This window comes from Trifolium pratense, linkage group LG2 (assembly GCF_020283565.1).
Source record: "Trifolium pratense cultivar HEN17-A07 linkage group LG2, ARS_RC_1.1, whole genome shotgun sequence".
In the NCBI taxonomy this organism is placed as follows: Eukaryota; Viridiplantae; Streptophyta; class Magnoliopsida; order Fabales; family Fabaceae; genus Trifolium; species Trifolium pratense.
Window position 1 is genome coordinate 28,621,270 of NC_060060.1, and position 22,377 is coordinate 28,643,646.

At 32.6% G+C, this 22,377-nt stretch overlaps 3 protein-coding genes across 3 annotated transcripts; 1 reads left to right on the forward strand and 2 right to left on the reverse strand.

Moving 5' to 3' along the window:
* Positions 1–7,519: 7,519 nt before the first annotated feature.
* LOC123905540 lies at positions 7,520–8,799 on the reverse strand. Its single transcript, XM_045955188.1, has one exon. It carries the CDS (start codon positions 8,533–8,535, stop codon positions 7,708–7,710), a length of 828 nt encoding a protein of 275 aa, XP_045811144.1. The 5' UTR covers positions 8,536–8,799; the 3' UTR covers positions 7,520–7,707.
* A 3,987-nt stretch (positions 8,800–12,786) lies between these two features.
* LOC123905541 lies at positions 12,787–14,501 on the forward strand. Its single transcript, XM_045955189.1, has 4 exons — positions 12,787–13,126; positions 13,245–13,280; positions 13,590–13,643; positions 14,003–14,501. The coding sequence occupies exons 1-4, from the start codon at positions 12,949–12,951 to the stop codon at positions 14,056–14,058; spliced, it is 324 nt and encodes a 107-aa protein (XP_045811145.1). The 5' UTR covers positions 12,787–12,948; the 3' UTR covers positions 14,059–14,501.
* A 3,428-nt stretch (positions 14,502–17,929) lies between these two features.
* On the reverse strand, positions 17,930–18,961 carry LOC123905542. Its single transcript, XM_045955190.1, has 2 exons — positions 18,637–18,961; positions 17,930–18,550 (listed from the first exon to the last, which is right to left on the reverse strand). Exons 1-2 carry the CDS (start codon positions 18,950–18,952, stop codon positions 18,174–18,176), a joined length of 693 nt encoding a protein of 230 aa, XP_045811146.1. The 5' UTR covers positions 18,953–18,961; the 3' UTR covers positions 17,930–18,173.
* Between the last annotated feature and the right edge of the window lie 3,416 nt (positions 18,962–22,377).

Below are 22,377 nucleotides of genomic sequence, written 5' to 3' on the forward strand. Positions count from 1 at the left end.
CCACTCGGGTTGTGAGATGGTCACTATGTCCTCACTCAGAAACCTTTAGGTAATGAGTTGAGTATTGTAATATCTCTGAAGCTTTTAAGCAAGGAGATAGTGTTTGTATTTTTTAATTGTGATTCTTACTTGTGGATTCTATAACACGAGTTAAGAACTGAGTTTGTTATTGTTTAAGGTTACTCCTAAGCTTTGAAGTACGGAGGTAACTGTGTGTGATTTACTCGAAGCTTTTAAGCAAGAGTAAAGTTTGTCACGGTGATTGTCACCACATTTTATTCAACATTATATGAACAACACAGGTTGTGTTGGTTGTGTGGAAGTGAGATGGGATCTCATGTCTAGGAGTTCCTAGGCAGAAGTTACATGAGTAGTGTCGAGGTCATAAGGCGTAAACCTAGGATTTGCTGGAGGTCTTAGTGTAAGACGTAAACCGAGGGTTTGCTGGAGGTCTTAGTGACTAGAGCTATTAGTGGATTTCCTTCCTGGATTGGTATCCCCCAGAGTAGGCAGGTTGGCTGAACTGGGTTAACAATTTCCTGTGCAGTTTATTTACTTGTTGATTTTATTATGTTTCGTAAGATGTTCCAACATTAAGTATGACATTCTCTTTAAATTGAATGTTGGAACATCTGATAAAACATTATTTCTCAGTATCCGTTTTAATGTTATATGCCTTGCCGTGTTATTTTTGTCAGACCAGATGTCTCGACATTCTATACAACATCTGGTTCTGCTATACCAGAATTTCAAAGGAAAATGCCAAGGTCTTGACACAAAAGCTTGAGGTAAAAGTTGTTTCCTTGAGGACAAGGAAAGGTTTAAGTTTGGGGTTGTGATGACGAATCGTCACACTCTCTAATCCAGGCCTATTTTAGCAACATTGGATGCATTTTAGTAGGTTTTTAGCAATAAATATAAGAGAAATCTAACCATAAGCTTGATTACTTGTGTTGCAAGAAAACAGGAAAAATTACAGGAAATGGATGTTTTTCACTACGCTGGGGGCGTAGCCCATCACGCGCCGCGTGATGGAGCTCACAGGGAGCCAAGATTTTCACTCTGATCACGCGCGGCGGGATACCTGACCACGCGCGGCGTGAAGCCTTGTTCAAGAAGAAGATTGCTCTCTGACTTGATCACGCGCCGCGTGATACCGTTATCACGCGCGGCGTAGTTGATGGATCTGCAACCACGCGCGGCGTGATAGATCTGGCGCGCGGCGTGGTTGCGTTCAGTATATATGGTTTCTGCATAATTCTGTTAGAGGGTTGGAAAATTCTGCAAATTTGATCTACATTCTGGGTTTGGAAACTTCAAGATTGGGATTCAAGACTCCAGAGGATAGCTCCAAGCACATCGATAGCATGGATTCACAAGCCTTGACATCGAAGCTAGGACGCGAACGAAGGGAGATGAGGAGCTAGGCTTTTTTGGAGGTAGGATCTAGGATAGTCTAGGATGTAGATGGATCAGTTGTAATCTGCTATATGTGTAAGAATCTACTCTGTTCATAGTGTTGATTTAATGCAATTCGATGCTTAATGCTTTATAATCCTTCATTAGTGTTGTAATGATTTCAAGTTAAGTCACGTGCGAGAGTATTGATTTGATTTCTGAACTGAATTGCATTGAGCGCTCGAGTGTTTCCGGTCGAGAGATTGAGACATAGAGTGTAGCGAACGATTGACGCGCGTTAATATCATTCGTTGTAGGTAGCTTCCGCCCGAGAGATCGGGGGAGTATCGACAACGAATAGAGTGGATTTTGACAAGAGATTGCGATTCACTAATTTGTCGATCTAGTTGTGAACACTTGAGTAGATTCCTATGATATAGTAGATTGCATGTGGTTTAGCTATAGACTAGGCGATTCCGATGATTCTACCTCGCTTTTCCATTATATCAAAGCACGTTTTCTAACAATTCATCACTCCACATACCCCCAATTTATGTGTATTTCTTGCATAATGTTTATGAGCACTATTGGACTAGTTTGATCACACAATCCCTGTGGATCGATATTTTTATTACTACGTGGTAATTCGTTCACTTGCGAAAATTATCCATCAACTGCGTCATTTCAGCTATATATAAACTCACCAGAATTATTACGAAAGCAAGCACCCATCTTCCTGCGCCGACAAAAAATGTTGCATCTATATTGCACTTTAACCATCCTATACGAGGTTTTTCCCAACGATTTGTGCTTACAACCGGAACAGCATGATCATCATTACTTCGCAACTTATGGACTACAAACCACTCATTCCAATGATCAAACGCAGCCCGACCAACTTGGTTTGGACTGCTAAAATTATCATTCCAAATTTTATCATTTCGGTTATGCCATATACTCCAAAGCAGCATAGCCACTCTACCTATAGTAGTGTAATTCTCATTCCGACACAAGGCAAATACTCTATCTGCCGCACTACCTTGCTAACAAGATGCGGAACCCAAGACAGATGACAATCCAGCTGCTTGCCAACTAGATTGAGCAGAAGCGCGGGTGAAAAAAGTGTGTACATCATCTTCTACCTCATCTTCACATAATGGACGATGAACATCACAATCCACATTACGTTCTAATAACTGACACCTTGTTGGAAGGCATCCCCTACATAATCGCCAAAGAAGATGACGCGCTTTCCATATTTATTTCCAATTACCCTCCACATGATATTTATCATTGCAGAAAATACACTTCATAGGAAGTTTGTATCCGGATTTGACAGAGTAACAGCCATTTCGTTCCTCCTGCCAAACCATTTTATCCACACAAATCGACCCAATGAGAGGTGTCGCAATAATCCTCTCTGCCACCCGGACTATGAATAACATACGAATTTTAGTCACATTCCAAGCTTTATAGAGTTATCTATCATCAGGTCTCTAACAAGTAAGTTATACACTCCTTTAGGAATCACAATGGGTAGGGTATGGGTAGGGTACTATAGTATCCATCCCCATACCCGCGGATTGAAAAAATATCCGTACCCATCCCCATACCCGCGCGGGTAACAACTTTTGCCCCCGTCCCCATACCCTATGGGTATCTAGGTACCCATACACGTTACCCGCATTTTTACTAAAAATAAATTGATCAATTATAAAATATCATATAATTTTGATAGAATGAAAAAAATTTCAAAAATTTTAATATTGACTAATGAAAATTATAAATAAAATTATTACTAACCTTATGTTAAAAGTTCATATTTATATTAAATATTCACATTATTTTTATATTACGTTATAAATAAACATTTTTATTAAAAATATGTAATAGTTTAGTAGAGTTGTATTGCTTTAAATTGATTTACATATATTATAATATAATAATATAAATAAAATAAATAAATAAATATTATGCGGGTATGGCGGTATGGGGCGGGGTGGGTACTAAGGTACCCGTACCCGCACCCATACCCGTTCATTTTTGCGGGTAATTACCCATACCCGTGCCCGTACCCAAAATGCGGGTTTTTACCCTACCCGTTGTGAGTAATTTTTGCGGGTACCCTCTGGGTATGAGTCAAATTGTCATCCCTACACTCCTTCAGGTTGAGGCGACGGGATTCAGCGTTCTCCATTCCCACGTAACCAAGGATCAGACATGACGTGTATCTTGTCACCACCACCAATCCTCCACCTACACTCAAGTAAAAGAACCTGTCGAGCTTAACGACCGATTTATTCGAAGAACGTCAACTTAACAGTCCTTTTGCAAAAAAAAAAAGATTATTATTATTATTATTATTTTGGTTTTCACTCTGTGTTCCTAGGAGAAGGGGGTCACAGTAGTCCAAAGTTTGAGCGAGTTTTGACATCAAGTGGTTTCAATCCTCTCTCAAATACAGTTGCGGGATCAGAAATTTAGATTATTTATCTAGTGTCATTGGAATAGACAAATATAATTGTTTTTGAGCAAATGAACAGGTAGATTAGTGTTTTCAAATTAGTCAATTTTTAAGCTGGTTATGAGTCTTAAAAAAAATTATAAATGCTTTTCAAAATGTTAGTCAATTTTTTTTTTCTCTTCTTGGATTATAATCTCCTCACTCTAAACTTCTATCAGCAAAAAATAATATAAGATAAATAAATATTAAATGAAATATTTAGATCAAAGTTTATTTGGACTAGAACATCATCTCTCCACTTTAAGGCACATTTTTATGCTTTATGCCTACTTTTGCTTGTTCTTCACTTAAAATATCATAAATTATTATGATAACAATATGCACTTTAATACATTCTTTCCTACATTTTGCACACGGAATAACAAATTTAATCGGTACAAAATAAAAATTACAATTATTTGGTTGTCTTAAATTAGTCCAAAATCTATTTTAATCAATTTTGGACAGAACTTATTTTGTATGCAATTCGTTCCCGATACGTACTTTGTCTTAAATTAATATGAAATGCGTCTAAATTATGCCCACAATTGTCGCTAAATTCATTCGAAAATCAAAGTTTTGTACCATATTAGTGTATTTCACATGGAATATTTATAATTATTAATATTTTTTATCCTAAAGATCTAAATTATAAAATGTTATGACTATAAATTACTTCCCCACGGAGAATTTCGGAAGTTATCTCTTGACTATAAAATGTTATCTATAACAATATATAAAGGGATAGGGGAGTTTGGGCTGACATTTTTTTGGTCCATTTTGCCCTTCATTATAATTTAAAATAATCCTTAATAATAATACCAACAATACCCTTGATTTTTTTAGTAGCAACAAATTTTTTTTATTAACAAACTCACAATAACATAAGACATTTTTTTTTTACATAAGTTAGACACAGGCAGGTGCGGAACGCGCTTGCCTGGCCCGCTAGTGACTATAAATTACTTCCCCACGGAGAATATTTATAATTATTTCACATGGATTTTTTTTCTTTTTCTGGCTGTTCATGTATGTTATGCATTTTTATATGTTTGTATGGATAAAACACTTGTTGTGTTGAAGTTAGATTGATGAAGTTGAAAAAATATTCTCAAAAGTAATGTATTCTTTTAGATATTTTTTTAAAAGTAATATTAATCAACGTCTAAACTTTGGGAATCTTATCTTATGTAAAAAACTGATTTTTTTACCTAATGTAAATGTTAAACACGGTATAAGTGCCACATCCAATCCAATACACTCTAAAGAAAATTATATCACCGGTGCATATAAATTAATCTTCTTTTTCAATATCTCAAACGTTTACAATTATGTCGTTTGCTGTCTAAACAAAATCAACAATTTCATTTGAAATATAAAGATAATCCTAACATTGTAGATAGTGAAGAAGCCCCAGGTGGAAGAGAAATTATGTTTGTTGCTCTTTAGGCCCCTCATATTGCTCTCAAGATCCCAAAAACTCAAAAATACCCTTATTTGATCTGCTTCGGATTGTACAATCCGGAGTCGACTTCTATTTTGGAAGATAAATTCTGAACTCACTATGCTTCGGATCATACGTTCCAAAATGTATGCATATAATAAAAAACCAAAATAGTTGTATTCAAATATGTTTTTTAAGTTCAAACTCAAAGTTGGGATTGTTAGGCTTATATATTCTCCACCATAAGAAAGTAATCAGGGCCGATTCCGATATTTTGGAGGTCCGGGACAAATAATAAAAATGGACCCCTAATAAAATAAAAAATTACAAAGAACATCATTTATTTAAATTGTAAATAGTATTAACAACATCAAAAATAGTCATTTATCCATGTAAGTAACATAAAGAAAAGGTTATTCTATAGCGTTAAAATATAGCCGATAAATAAAAAAAATTAAGTGATATATCATTAAAAATGAATCGATAATTTTTAAAAACAAGTAATCTTTTATTTAAAGAAATAACAAAATGTAGTTTTTTAAAATAAAACAATGAAGTTTTATTTGGAACAATAGCGAAGTTATTTATAAGCTAATAGAGATATTCTTTTTATAGAAAAATTCATCATTTCTTAAAAAAATTGAAATAATTTGTGTAATGTTCGGACCTTGAACTTGGTAGGGAGGACCGCAGTTCGATTCCCAGCAACTGCGATCGGGAGGGGACTGGAACCACTTGATGCCAGAACTGACCCCCGAACCAGATTAAACTGGTGGTGAAAAATTAAAAAATGGTTTCAATTTTCCATAACAACATTTCTTTAAATTTTTAGATTTCTTAAAATGAAATAAAATAAAACACAAAATGAAACAAGTAAGAATCAAACTTGCGACCTTAGCATGTTGTCATCTTCGGAACAACGTGTGCACCACTACACCAAGTAGTATTTTATGTTACAATATCTCTGGACAAATACTTAACCAATTCTTTGAGTTGTGGGCTTCAAAATAAAATAGAGACCCCAAAAAAATGAGGCCCTGGGTTGTGGGCCTGCTTGCCCACCCTCAAAACCGGGCCTGAACCATCAAATATTTCACATTGAACACATTACTTTAGGCCCACTCCCAACACCTAATCCGGAGTTATTCTTATGTGGTCATTAGACCAAAAAATTAAATTTGATCACACACTCAAACACAACAAATAATTTAATCATTTAAAAAATTATATATTATTTTATTATTACTTTTTCCACATTTACTTTTCTTGTGTGTGTGACCAAGAATGTGGTCCAAATTTTTGGGTCCATGGAAGAATATCTCACCCAATATCTCCCTAATGCAAACCATAAACTTCATTCATCTTTTGGATGGATTCTTTTTAGGCACCTCAATATGCTACAAGTCCCCAAATTTCTAAAGAATGAAGTTGATATTTAAAAATACTACTCGCCATATAAATACTAGTGCAAATATATATATTTATTAGATATATAAGTGTGTGTTCCTTTTAACATTTTTCTTAAAAAATACATAGAAAAATGTATGGTCAATGTCGGATTGGGAATCAACATTATTATGGAGAAGAGTTATTATACATAAGGAATAAACTTATGCATGGTGCATAAACAAATCTCCACCATCAAATTAGATCTAACAAATCTCCAAACGCACCATTTCCTACCCCCAAATCAACAACAACAACCCCCGAACGTCATCAGATTGTATTTGATGCGATGATGTTATTCGATGGAGTGATGGTAAATGGTTTAGTGGTTTTGCTCTTGTCAGGCTAGACGATTGAACTTTACAGGTGGAAGTGTGTGTTGATTCTTTGGTGGTGGTGCAACATATCACCTCTAACGAGAAAAATATCCCTTCTGGCTGATCTCTTGTTGCGCTTGAGTGAGAAGTTGTCGTTCATCATTCCTATCGTGAAGCAAACATATGTGCATATGCTTTGACGAATCATGGATGTATGATGGAGTATGAGATGGTCTTATTTGAAACATGTTTGGTGCAATTTAAAGAGTTTTTACTTCCTGATGTAATGGAAATTTCCACCCCTCGTTTAATTTCCGATTAATTATTCCCTCATTGAACTTAAACCCTCTATGTTATTAAAAATGAAATTATGCAAAAACAATATAAAACTAAAAATGATTCAACTAAATGTGTAAAATTAGGTTGATTAATTGCACTTGAAGCTTAGATAGATAGAATACCTCAAAGATACCACATCCAAAAGAGGCATACCATGACAAAACCCAATACAATTCCAAATCTCTAAACCTATTCACTTATCCCCAAACAAATCACATGATAATAATACACTACTATGTTAATCTTTCTTAAACCTCACATTAGTTACAACTAATCTCACCAGAAAACAGCTCCTCATCGCCGGAAAACTCCCTCCGCTTCGTCGGAGAAATGTCGATTTCGATCATATTCTCTTCCTCAAACTGAAATCCCAACACTTTCTTCTTACAACCATCAAGAGCTATCTCAATTAACCCTTCTCTGTCTTCTTCATCCCACCTATAACACATGTTTTCCGGCGAGTCCCAATTCTCCATTGCCGGAAACTCATTCTCCGATGAACTATCCGAGTCTGATTCAGGATAATAACGTGATAAAGAAGAGTGCCTCAAAATTCCTGAAACACAATTCTCATTAGAAACATGAACATCCTCTGTTTCTTCACCTTCATATATAACCTCCAATGGCGCTTTCACGTTCCATTCAACGAAAGACTCATCAAGAAACGAGTTTGATTCAAAACCCATTTCAGATTTCAACTTTTCTTCAGAATTTCTTGAGACCGACTTGAAAATTTGGTCGAGAGAATCAATTTCCACTTGTTCCCCTGTTTTCCCCTGTTTCTCATCTCGGTTTTCTTCATTAGTAACAGATTCTGATTCTCCCAAATTTCCCTTTGCTTCACTGTTAAATCTCTGAATAGAACCAAAGCGAAGTATTATAACCAACAGAATCCCAGTGAGAATCAAAACTGGTGAGAAAACTATTTTGAAGAATGAATAAGGCAAATAAATAAGAACCAAAGTCCATAATGAAACAATGCATGAAAACAGAGGATTTGAAGAAACAACTGAGAAAAAATCAAATATTTCTTTACATAACAAGTTGAAATTAAACACCAATTCCAAGAGAAAATTACTTTCCCCCATTTGCTACAATACAATTATGATTAATACTATAAACTTTCACTTGAAAAGGATCACTAACAAGAAAATGAAAGCCATAAGTGAGTTTGGAATATGGATGATAATTGATAAAGAAAGTTTGAAGTAAGATTGATGAAAAGGAAAATGTGGAAGAGGGATTTGGACAGAGTGTTCATGTGGGGTTTATAGGACTTTTTAGAGTAAGGAAAAAGGCATGGAATAATAGGAGAGGAAAGGGGGGGTGGTCCTGTTATACACACAATAACCAAAGACAATCTTTAGTGCATACACAGAAAACATACAAATCCAACCTAAAAAGTTGGTATGCTTTTTTATTTTATTTTTACTCTCATATAATGAAATTCATATATTTTTTATGAATCACTGTATTGAGTCAATTTTAGGTTATTATATTCAAGGAATCTAGGAGGTTTTACTTTAATATAGTTATCCAAGACATTGATATGAGGTACAGGTACAGGTGGCTTTAAGGTGTACAATGTACTGTATGTTGATTAATTTCGGTTATTAACTTGAGAGAATGTGAAACTTCACCTAGAATCACATGAGGTGCTGAGTGGATGGTCCATTTAGGGTTGGTTGGTTAATGAGTGAAGATATGTAATGTAACTGTAAGTGGAAACTGGAAAGTTGGGTAGACCCCCTTAATCATGTCCTTGGCTAGTGTGAGGGATGGATGCTCTCATGTGGAGATGGAAATAGTAAATTAGGAGACTAATTTATAGCGGATAAATAAATTGAGAGTTACTAATAGGTTTGGTAGTAATTAACGCTGAATTTAGTAGGGTGGATCATAGTTTTCCGCAATTGCAATTGAGAGAGGTTGAAACAAATTGATGCCAGAACTGATATCTGAACCAAATTAAATTTGTGGTAAAAGCTAAAAAAATAAAAATAAAATTAAGAGTTGGAGTTTATTCCATTTATTTCTTTTTTAGTGTTAATTTAAGAGATAAACGTACATAAGGAGAAGACTAATGCCTACATGGGCATAACTTAATGTATTTTATATGTAGGATTGAATATCGAATCTAGAATCTCACACTTATTTGAGAAGAAGTGAATTTCTAACTATTAAATTACTTGACAAAAAAAACTCAATAAAACGCCATTGTTTTTTAACGTGCGCCCAAATTAAAGAAAACTAATAGATGAGTAAGAATCCAATACAACTCTACTGTGAATTGTACCAGAGTGCTTACCAATAATTTTTTCCCTTTCTCTTTATTAATATCTTTAGTTCTTTTCATAAAAGACATATGAATAAAAAAAAATGATGTATGAATATATTCATGTTTTTTCTATAATTTGGGTCGATGCATAAATAATGCGGGATTCACTTAAAATTTATCAATCCTTTCACTTTATGAAATTGAGCAAAGATGGAAAATCCTTTCATCTTTGCTCAATCTTTCAAAACCAAACAGTCTCAAAATAGTTTTTTTTTTTTTGATAAGCCAGTCTCAAAATAGTTAATTTGAATTGGTTTGTGAAAGAAATGGTTAGCTTGAGAAATAGACCAGGCGATAGACTTTTAAAGGTTAAACCAAACATTTAAAAAGTTAGGCTAAACCTTAAAAAAAAGTTTATGATACGTAATTCATCCTGCTTAAAATTTTGAATTTTTAGAAGTTAAATAAAGTCTTGTCCAAAAAATAATAAAAAAAGAAGTTAAATGTTAAAGTTTTGTAAAATTGAACTAATTTTGTACGGTATGTATTAATCATCATATTTTCAAAGGAAAAAAAGTTAATAATTCAAAGTAATTTGAAAAACAATTTTTTAATTATAATTTGAATTTAGATTCTTCCGAATAATTTATCAAGCTCATTAACCACTCAATTTAAGACAATAACCAACCTATTCACAAGTCTCAAGCATACTCGACACTATATTGAGTTTTAAAGTTAACTTGTATTATTTTTATTCTTCATTTTTATATGATTTTCTCACCTCATTTCTTATCTTTGTCGACGAGTTACACTTGACTTTTTTAAGTGGAAAGTGTCATACTTAATAACTTGAATCAGGGTCGGCTCAATAATTTTTAAAAGTAAGTGAAACTTAAAGTAAATTTTACTATATGAACGCTTTAGTAGCCTTACCCTTGGGCCAACCTGACTTGAATCTACACTATTCTCTTGTGCATATGATGTGTTAAGTTTAGCTTAAATCCCAAAATTACAGCTCCATGTATCAAAAGATGGAATGGCAAACAAACAAAAAAAGCATACATTGAATCTGTTACACCTATAACTCTCCGAAGTAATATAGTCTAGTTAAACAGCTACCATGACCATGTCTCCTCAATTCATAGCAACTTCACTACTTATTCCTTTATTCTTGGCTCAGGTTCATTAATTTTTTTCCAACATGACTTGTCAACTTCTATATACTATAATCATATCATGCACTTTGTTATTCTCCTTTGTGGCAACTGATACCCAGTATATTGATATGAATATTGAATATTAAAGTTCCTCTTTGCTTTCATTTTCAACTTAAAAGTGGCCCACTAACACTTAGACATTTCATCATATGGATTGTTATGTGAAGTAAATATATGCAGGGATATGGGTGAAAACATTAAACAGGTGCACAAATTCAGTACATGCATAATGAAAATAATTAAGACTTATATAACCAAACCTTTCTATTATTCCTTTTTGTAGCAATTGGTGCAGTTCAACTTCGGTCTAGTGAAGCTACTCATAGGGGTGTACATGGGTTGGGCAAATCCGGTCGACCCGGTCAAACTCACTCAATCCAACCCAAAAAAGTGGGTTGGGTCGGGCAAGTGGGTGGATATGGATTTCAAAAATGAAAAACCCATTAAAATAATCGGGTTTCGGGTAAAACCGGACCCAAGCCAAAAAACCCACTAACCCACTGGTGCTATGTTTTTTGAATTTTTTATATGAAAATACTAAAGATTTTTTCATTTGATTATTAAATATTTTTATATTGAAAATGAGTTATACTATTTTTTACGAAAATAAAAAAGATTGAATAATTTTTATGAACAAATATGATAATTCATCGCATTATTTTTTTAAAATTTTAAAAAATTGAATAATTTCTATAAACAAATATAGTGATTCATGGTTTAGTCATTTAATATTAAAAAAAGCAAAAAAATCATTTGGATAACACGCTATCCAACCCGTAAATTAGTAGATTTACACAAAAAAAAAAGTGATTATTTTTTATAGTGAAAAAAATTACCCTATTTTTCAAGAAAATACATTGATTGAGTTATTTTTTATGAAAAAATATGATGATTCAACATTTAGATATTTAATATAAAAAAAAAATAGAAAAATAATTTGGGTAACCCACAACCAACCCAATCCAACCCAGAAATTAGTGGATTTATCCAACCCGGCCCAATGTTATAACGGGTGGTTATTTTACTAAACTCAACCCGGAGTACCATATGTGGTTTGGGTTTTGGTTTTGGCCAAACTCAATCCAATCCGGCCCACCTACACCCCTAGCTAATCACATGTACTGGTCCCAATTTCCTTGTCAAAACCAAATGTTGCATCCCCTATTCTTTTTTGTCTTTTCAACAAATTTTGGATTGTTATTCTTAATAACGTTGGAAACTTGACCATGTCTAAACCACATGTTAGGAGTTAGGACCCCATGGTCAAAGATTAGTGACAAATTGTACTTTGGATCTCAATTGTGGCATAAACTTGTCAACGGTGATGTTTCTAAGCATGCATTGCATGCGCATTCCCTCCTGTTTCTAACAGTTCAATATAAAAGATCTAAACTCTCCCAATGTTGATGTTTCTTAGCATGCATTGTGTATTTTTCCCTGCACATATATTAATCAAGCGAATCTGTTAGAAGTCTCACATTGACTAGAGATAAGCTAAAGATAGCTTTTATAAGTGTAGTGCAAACCTCAACTTTCAAGCTAGCTTTTGTGGTTGAGTATGGGCCTCACAAATTCTAATATGGTATCAGAGTCTATCCTAGATCCATTTGTTGTTTGTTGTGGAGACCTCCCATATTTGGGTCACCCGTTGTTGTTGATTTCACGTTCCAGCTTGTTCAGTTCTGGACGTGAGGGGTGTGTTAGAAGTCTCACATTGGCTTTTGTGGTTGAGTATATGTCTCACAAATTCTAATCCATATATAACTTGAGAAAATAACATCATGAGGATTTCTCATTTCTATCCCACTCATTTAGCCTTCCACGTCAGCATTTGTGAGGGCAGTTTAGACTAAGCTCATTTATTTCTTTGACTTAAACAAATCTAAGTTAAAGTACAAGGAAATACACTTTTTTTTTACTTTCCTTAGCTTTTGCTGACCGATGGGACTGTGTCCTTCACAAAATACTCTTTTTAATTCCCACTCTTTTTTGTATTTGAATTTCAAATGCTTCATTATCCTTACACTATCTCATTTCAATTTCATTATCTCACCTTTCTCTGGTTTTGTTTTCCATCTTCTTCTCTTCTCTCTTTCTATTTTTATCTCAACTCTATTTTACTAACTAACATAAATTTTATTTTGCAGGAACATCTATCGTTGTTATCGAAGAAGAAGTACATGGGTAAATAAATTTATTCATTTATCTAACCTTACTATAGATACATGTATGTAAGTTAATAATAAATAAAGATAGCTTATATTCTTCATATCATGTTTAACACTACCGTTTTTCTCTTTAGGTTCATTTTCATTACCACAACAGATTATACATAAAGGTATGATATTCTCTATAACACAAACTTTCTTAGATTTATGGTAGATTTACATAAAGGTATTGTAGATTTGGAACAAAATAAATTTAAGATGAAAAAAATATATATATAGCTTTGATACTGTTTGTTGTAAAAGAATAGAAAGATGAAAGACAAAAATAGGCCAAATATGAACTTTTTCTTATATGAAAAAATAAATAAAAAATATAATAGGCAAAATATATAAAAAAAAAAAAGATCAAACCATATCTATTTATTTTTCTTATTAAGATATTTCACTAATCAATGCAATAATTTCTTTTTTGTTTCCATGAAACATAAAGGCTACAACTATGAGGAGAAAACAAGAACCAATATTTGATTCAGGTAAAAAAAAAAAATTACTAACATTCAATACTGTATTGTTTTTCACTATTAATATTCAATTTTCTAAAGAATAAAAACAACCACTAACATTTTTAGCTTGAAAGAAAACAAAAAAAAAATATGTTGCAGAAAGAAAAAAAATATGTTGCAGAAAAAAAGAAAAAAGAAAGCTTAGTAGATTTCAAACAAAAAAATGGCATTGATGTATTGTATTGAAAAGAATAGATCTAGAAAGAAATAGAGGAATAGATCCAGACAAGTTGAGTTTGTAACTTCAGTATAGTTATTGTTACTTTTGTTAAATCCAAATATAGACTTACATTTTTTTTCCAAAAAACTAAAAATGAAAATTGTAGCAGGAACTCAGACAAAGAAGACATCTTCAGATATAAAGATGAAAGAACAAAATAAATAGCATGAGATGTAGCAATAACAGAAACAGTTATTTATTTTTTTCCGGCGGGGCGGTGACAATTTCCGGCGCGGTGGATACAATTTCCGGCGCGGTGGTTATTTGCAAAATATTCCGATCTTAATTTTTCTTTGTGGGTTTTGTAGAGGAGAAGGAGGAGAGTTTTTTTATGGTGATGATTTTTCAAAAAGTGGTGTTTGATGAACGATCTCTAGATCTAAAAAAATGATAACCACCACTCTTAGAAAAAAAAAAAACATAAGAGAAAAATTATGAAGAATAACGTTTAACAGGATGATAAAGATGAGATTTGATGGTAACAAAACCAAGTTGGAGGGATTTAAGGGTTGCCGGCGGCTAGGGTTTGTTTGTAGGAGAGAGCCTTACAAAATTTCTTAGTTGAAGAGAGAGAAAGAAATTATCAAATGAGTAGATTGTAAGCTTATAAAAAAATATATATATATATATATATATATATATGGACTTAAAACAAAAGTTAATTTTTAATTCAATTAAGTTAAGTTAATTATCAATTTTAAATACAATTAATTTAATATAATATAAGAATATTATGGTCAGAGAAAAACTTCCACAGAAAAAAATTATAGAGTTTAATGGAGATACATTTACAGTGTAAAATAATTTTACACGATCATTCAATAAAATATTATCAATTTCCCATGTAACATCAAAAAGAATTTAATTTATATACGCCAATAGTACGAACAAATTGCAAAAATACAAAACAAATATTTATTATTGTCAAAAAAATACGGGATATATATACACAGGATAACTTATGTCAAAATTTAAATTAATTATTATACACACGAGAAGTTGTCTTTGTCTTCGATAAAAACAAAAGTTGACTTTGATAAATATTCTAAAGTCACTACTATACACGGGACAATTATCGTTAATAAAAAAATAATTAATATTTTGAAATAACTATTATACACTTGACCACTCATAGAAAATCAAAAATAAATATTGTACACAAAACAAGTTATTAATAAAAAAAAGGCTTAACTACACATTTGGTCCCTTACGTTTATTTTAGGTTTCAATTTGGTCCCTTACGTTTAAAAAGTATCAATTTGGTCCCTTACGTTTATTTTAGGTTTCAAGTTAGTCCTTTCCGTCAATTTTGTCACATGTGGCAGTCAATTTGCATATGTGGACTGACACGTGGCACTTGGACACAGTGACACGTGTACTGTTCAAACGTTGAAAGTGACAAAACTAACGGAAATGACTAACTTGAAACCTAAAATAAACGTAAGGGACCAAATTGATACTTTTTAAACGTAAGGGACCAAATTGAAACCTAAAATAAACGTAAGGGACCAAATATGTAGTTAAGCCAAAAAAAAATTAGGCAAAATTATATTTTTAGGTACCGTTTGACCTAATTTTTTCTCTTCTTTTTTCTTAGAAGTAAGAAGCTAGGCCAAACAACCAATTTTTAAAAGTTCTACTAAGAAAAAAATAGCTTCTATATTTTAAGAAAAAATATAATATATTATCAAACATATCTTTTAACCTTATTATAAAAAAATAAAAAATAACTTTTAACCTTTTTTTATAAAAAAAAAAAAAGTAAGATTTACCGAACAAATTTAATTTTAGTTTTAAAGCTATTATTTCTAACTTTGATCCTTCTAAATTTCCAGTTTTCAATTTTAACTATTATACACGAAAAACAAATTGTTGTCGGTGAAAATTCTAAATTAACTATTATACACAGGGAACAAGTTGTTGCAGATGAAAATTGAAATATTACTATATATACACGGGGAACAAGTTATTAACTATTCCTTCAAAAAAAAAGTTATTAACTATTATACACGGGGAACAAATTGTTGCTGATGAAAAATTTAAAATAACTATAAAAAATTATTAAAATTAATTATTATACACGATGAATAAGATGGTGCTGATGAAAATTTAAATAATTATTATACATAGAGAACAAGTTATCAACTATTTTTTTTGGGTACAAATTATCAACTATTATACATGGGAAACACATTGTTGTTGATGAAAATATTTAAATAACTACTATGCACGGTGAACACATTGTTGCTGGTGAAAAAGTTTAAATTAACTATAATTGAGAAACAAGTTGTTGCTGATAAAAAATTTAAATAACAACTATAGACGGAGAACATGTTTTTTTGAAGACACAGAGAACAAGTTGTTGTCGGTGAAAACTATTCCTTAATTATTATACACGCGGACTAAATTTTTGCTGATGAAAAATAGTTAATTAACTATTATACATGGGACACAAGTTGTTGCTGATGAAAATTTTAAATTTACTATTATACACGAGGAACATGTTGTTGCCGATAAAAAATTTAAATAACTATTATATATATTTTTTAATTATAAACATAAATATTTCTTAATCAAGTTTTTGTTTTTTTTTTTATTATTATTATTTTTCTTCTTTCAAATTATTATACTTCAATAAAAAAATATTTGAGCATTTTTTAACTTTTTTTTTTACAGAGCATTTTTTAACTTAATAATTGCAACATAGAGTGTTATTTTAATTTTATTATTACTATATAATCCCAACACACTTCTCATTTTATTTACTACTTAAAAGATATTTCACTTTTCTAATTAATATTAATACTATCAAAATATAATACTGTTATTTTGATAAATTGCCTTTTTAGATACATTAACGCACGACATGTGCAACCCATGAGAGAATACAAATATCTCACTACTTGTGCACAAGTTATAACTTATTAAATATATTGTATAAGTGTGTTTATTTTATAATATCTGCCTTTATATTTAACTACTTTTTAATATTTTAATATTTCAATTTATTAAATTAAGCAATAATTAAGATTTTTATAATTTCATTAAATTAAACAACGATATTTTTGTATCTTTATTAAACATATAAAAATAAACAAATCACTCGACTTGAACGCGCGGAACGCGCGTCCCGTGCGGATGCACGGGTAAGTTCCTAGTAGAACCTATTAAAACTTGTAAATATATATATGGAGAGATGGAGAACTTTAACAAGACAGTCATATAACAAAATGAAAGAATCCATTTCTGTATGCAAGCGATTCTGTGTATACTCTGTTGGAACATGATGAAGAATTAGAGGAAACTTGGTATTGAAGTAAACACATTTGTTAGAACCATGTGTAGTGTGAATTGAAAAAAGGCTCTTTGAGTCCCACATTGGAAAAATCACACTACTTGGTAGTGTTTATATATCACAAGTTGGCAACCAAGGGTGTGCCCTTGGGGTACCCACTTTTGTAAGAAAGGGAGACCACACACAGTGTCGAATATCACGCGCGCCGCCGACGCCGACCGGCCGGTTCGGGCCGGGCTTGGGCTTGGGTGATATATTAATTTTTTAATACTAAGAAAAAGAAATTTTTGAATTTAAATTTCTTTTAGTGTGTCCCTTAATTCGCACATGTTAAATGTTAAATGTGCATTCTGAGAAAACTGCTTCTTTCCTTCTCTCATTTTCTTCTTCGAAATTAATTTTTGTTGTTTCAAAATTTGAACGGTTGTTGCCGTAGAATTGATATTCGTATATCAATTAGAGTGGTTCGAAATTTCGACCATACTTGGTGTTATTCTGGCCGATACTACAGTGCAGTAGTTTATCGGTATTTTCATTGAAAACGGCTGTTTTATCCTGGGGACTTCGCGGTTGATATACTACAGTGCACTTCTTCGAGTAGTTCCGCGAAACGTCTTAAAGAAAGCGACCTAGTACGCGACTCAGCCAATAATAGTTTCGTTGCGATTTTTGAAAAAATTCGTTTTCCTATTTTTTAAAACTCAGTAAACCATTTTACAACATACTCTTATACAAGAAACATAAAGAATTTTGCAGGAAAACGATTCAGTTTCAGCAACAGAGAACTAATAGACACCGCATCTCTGGCCTGGTAGACACTCATTCGGTAGTTAGTGTTCCGACAACTAATATGAACAGATACCCGAAACACAGAGATGGATCCATGTTTACAAACTCTTCGATTTTTTCTCTCCTACTCCCTCAATAAAATGGAACAAGATATCCAAAACCTGAACATATATCCATAATTACAAAATGGTCAAGTTCAGGGATAGTATTTTGGATGTTGAGAAGAATATCTCCCAGAGTACGGCATGTTATCAGGTAATCCTCCATGTCGAGGTCTTGGAGTTGGTTCCACATATCCCCCTGAGTACGGCATATTATCAGGTAATCCTCCATGTCGAGGTCTTAGAGTCGGTTCCACATATCTCCCAGAGTACGGCATGTTATCAGGTAATCCTCCATGTTGAGGTCTTAGAGTCGGTTCCGCATATCTCCCTGAGTATGGCATGCTATCAGGTAATCCTCCATGGCGAGGTCTTAGAGTCGGTTCGCCATATCTCCCTGAGTACGGCATGTTATTAGGTAATCCTCCATGTCGAGGTCTTAGAGTCGGTTCCACATACAGGGGAAGCGAAGCTGAAATGTAATAGTAACAACCAACAAATTATTATTGCATTAATTAAAAAATAAATTGAAAGGAGAGAAATTATAAGAGTAACTACATGTGGCTGGTACAGGTGTATGCAGGTCAGGCAGGAAATCTCTGTATTCAACAGAAGGTCTTCCATAAGTACTATAATTCGAAGGCTGGAAATTTCCGTATTCAACATACGGTCTTCCGTGAAAATCCATATTGTTCCCTGCTATGTTTGGCCTGTATTGGCTACCCAAAACAGCGTTTCCGTAAGCCCCGATATCACCAGTAGGAATGGCATTATAAGTTCGACTGTAACCGGCATACTCTCTAGGAAAATGAGATGCTTCATCATTGGAATATCCTCCCAACAATGGATTCATACTGGGACAAGGTTCAATCATATGACCGCCTGCATTGACCTGAGATAGGAATCAGCATTGTTGCCACAGATATAATAACAAAGATGAAAAAGTTTGCAAGTTCATAAAAAGTTTTAATATAGGATGACCTGATTAACTTGATTAGGCATCCCATAGTCTGATGGAGAGGTAGGAGAATGAGCGACCCGCCGGTGAATGTCACTGCCTGAGAGTAAAAGTGCATCAACATCAGAATTATTAAAAATTAAAAAGAAAGCAAGGTATTAAAACAACTGTGAGTATATAAAAACCTGTCAAATTTCCTTGATTTTGCAATGCAGATCCGGCAGAATACTGCAAAGAACCTTTGCACGATAATGTATGTGGACTGTTATTAGATACAAATGGAATATCTTGTTTCATCTGATCCAGATATTTCTGAGACTCGTCGCGATTCAGTTCAACAAACAGAACCTTGAAATACAAATTAAGCTTTAGTAATGTCATGATTAATAATTTGAGAACCACATGAAAAAATAGCAGAGGAGGTTACTAAGTACCTGATCAAAATACTCATCTGAATGAGGCGTATCCTTGCTTTTAGGTAGAACATAATTAGCTGCCATGGCAATAAAATAACAGAATATGCATAAGAAGACTTTAAGAAGTTAAGTGAAATGAAAAACTAAACACCAGCAGATAAAAATTAAAGGGAAAAATAAAAATACCTATCATGTTATTCAAAGCATCAGCCGGAACTTCTTTTCCCATTGCTACGAATCTTTTCTCAGATCGTCTTTTGAGCTCTTCTGGCTTTGGGAACACGACAACAGCAATCTGGAATAGACAAAAGCTTATATTACCAAAACTATATTATATTCATCTTCCAAGCTCCAACAAACAAATAGATATATTGCTACCTTTTGATAGTCAGCAAATGGTTTAAGCTTATGCCTGCGTGCATTTTTGTACACATTTGTCTGATCGATTATATAATTGCGAGGTACATTAGCCGCCCTGGACAGAATTACATTGAACATCGCAGTTGCCTTGTCCATCAAACGATCAAACCTTTCACCATAGTTGTTTTTCCGCAACAGTCCAGGAACCTAAACAACATTAGGTTAAGCCAAAATTAAAGATAGAAAAATGATAACCACAAAATGTAATAATTTATCGGTTTTACTTTACAAATTATTGTTAATAAAACCTCACTTTTAATGGTCCATAGGTTATGAAAGTTTTGATTGCTAATTAGTCATAAGATTAATGACAATTAATTGGGTGGTAATGGCTTGTTTATTCTTGATGGTAGAATCAAGCATATATAATAGTCTTTGGTCCCTAAGCTTGCTCTCATTCCATTATTCAGAAATATATACACCATCTATATAGTTGAGAGTAAGAGCTTAGAAGACTCAAAGATTGTGCATTCACAACACTATAACAATGGCCGGAGGTAATTGTTTAAGTTCCTATTTTCCGCATTTGGTTTATTGATCTTGTTGTTCTTTTGTTGTCAGGAACATAGGATCAATTGAATTTTTTCTTACATTTGGTATCAGAGCCTTTCGACTGCCTCTGCCTTGTTTCATATTAGTTCTTCCATATTCGGTATTTTTATGGTTTGTTTTTGTGTTTTAGAACATTATATTTCTAAACATCATTAAAATTTCGTAATCTATTATTTTATGTGTTTTCTATGATTTAAAATGATGAAAACTGTGTCTAAAGCTCATAGAACGAACCGGGTTTTAGTTTGGGTCGTAACTGGGTCAATAACTGGGTCAAACTGACCCGCTTAAGGATGAAGATGAACAGTAAAATAAAGAAAATAAATAAATAAAAAGGGATTGCAGGATACGGGAAATGAACCCGCGTACCCCTTGTGTCTATCAACTGTTGTTACCATCAGGCCATGTCTTTATTTCTGTATATTCTCCTGCGTTAATAATATATATACGCTAAACTGGAATTTTAAAGAGAAAAAAAAAAAAAAAAAAAATGATACAGCAAAATAGATATTCAGGAATTCGAACACAGGTCCATTCAATCAAAAGATTAGCTTCAGGACCACTGGAACAGGTAACAAATTCTTTATAATGTTGTTGTATTGCGCTTTTATACATTGAATATTATCTTTTCTGATTAATTAAGTAATTATGCTTTACTATTTTGATATGAGTTTATGCATAAATAAATCAGATAGATAGTATTATGTAGTAATACAACTGCATATGATGGTTCAATTATATTTTAGTTTTGCAATTGTATATGAGGATTTTATCATCATGATATACATAAATTTATTCTCTCATATAATTCAGTTATTATGTCTAGTGACTTTTATAATTTTAATTGGTTTTGGATTAGCCACAGCACCCTTAATTAATTAAAATTATTTTCTAAAGTTTTCTTATGGTCACATAAAGAATTAGACATAACTTTGTGATTAATTATACGTGATATAGTGAATTTTATCCTACAGGAATTTTCATTATATTTGTATGGTTAATTAGGATAGAATGTCAAATTATTTTCATAACTTACCCGCAGGAATTATGAATTGGTATATAATTTGATAGTTTTATCATAAAGTATAATTTTGGATAGAAAAACAAATTATTTTATGCACGTAAAGTATGTTGTTGTGTATGTAATTTGAAAATTCTATCGTAAAGTTTAAATAAATCTTATCACATTAAAATTTAGCCCGCAGGTAATTTTATGTTACAAGATTTATTTTTGGGTATGTTTACATTGGTAATACATACATTACAGATAATATATATGTCTCAAAAAATTTGACACGAGTCTTTGGAATTTTTCAGCTTATAAATCTATTGTTTATTCTAATATCAAACATAAAGTTTTGAGCTCAAAGGTAATTCATTCTCTCTTGTTAGTTATGAATCTAATATGGCTGACGTTAATATAAACACCTGGTGGATTGATTATGGATCAACAATCCATATAACAAACTCCTTGCAAGGTATGCAAGACTTAAGAAAGCCAGTAGGAAGTGAGCAAACTGTCCTATCAGGAAGCAGGATGGGCTTACATGTGGAGACTATTGGAACTTGCATTTTAATTCTGAATAATGGTTTTGTTTTGAAATTAGAAAGGACCTTTTATGTACCAAGTTTCTCATGAAACTTGATTTTAGTTTCTAGACTTGTACCTTTTGGATATTCCTTTCATTTTAAAGACACGTCATTTGAATTGTTTTATAATTCGGAACGTGTGGGGAATGGTATATTGTCTGATGGTCTTTATGGTATTAATTTACAAAATGAATCCATTTATAGTTCAATGCATGTTCAAATTGGCATTAAGCGGTGTAATATTAACTAGAATTCTTCTATGTTATGGCATCGGAGATTATAACATATCTTCATAGAGAGAATTAAAAGGCTAGTAAAATATGGGGTACTTAATACTCTAGATTTTGCTGACTTTGAAACTTG

Coding starts and splice junctions, on each gene's coding strand:
- LOC123905540 (XM_045955188.1), bottom strand. CDS start 8,535: ATGGGGGAAAGTAATTTTCTCTTGGAATTGGTGTTTAATTTCAACTTG.
- LOC123905541 (XM_045955189.1), top strand. CDS start 12,949: ATGCTTCATTATCCTTACACTATCTCATTTCAATTTCATTATCTCACC. Junction 13,127..13,244: donor ATCGAAGAAGAAGTACATGG/GTAAATAAATTT, acceptor TTTTCTCTTTAG/GTTCATTTTCATTACCACAA. Junction 13,281..13,589: donor ACAACAGATTATACATAAAG/GTATGATATTCT, acceptor TTTTGTTTCCAT/GAAACATAAAGGCTACAACT.
- LOC123905542 (XM_045955190.1), bottom strand. CDS start 18,952: ATGATTGAACCTTGTCCCAGTATGAATCCATTGTTGGGAGGATATTCC. Junction 18,551..18,636: donor TACACCTGTACCAGCCACAT/GTAGTTACTCTT, acceptor ATTACATTTCAG/CTTCGCTTCCCCTGTATGTG.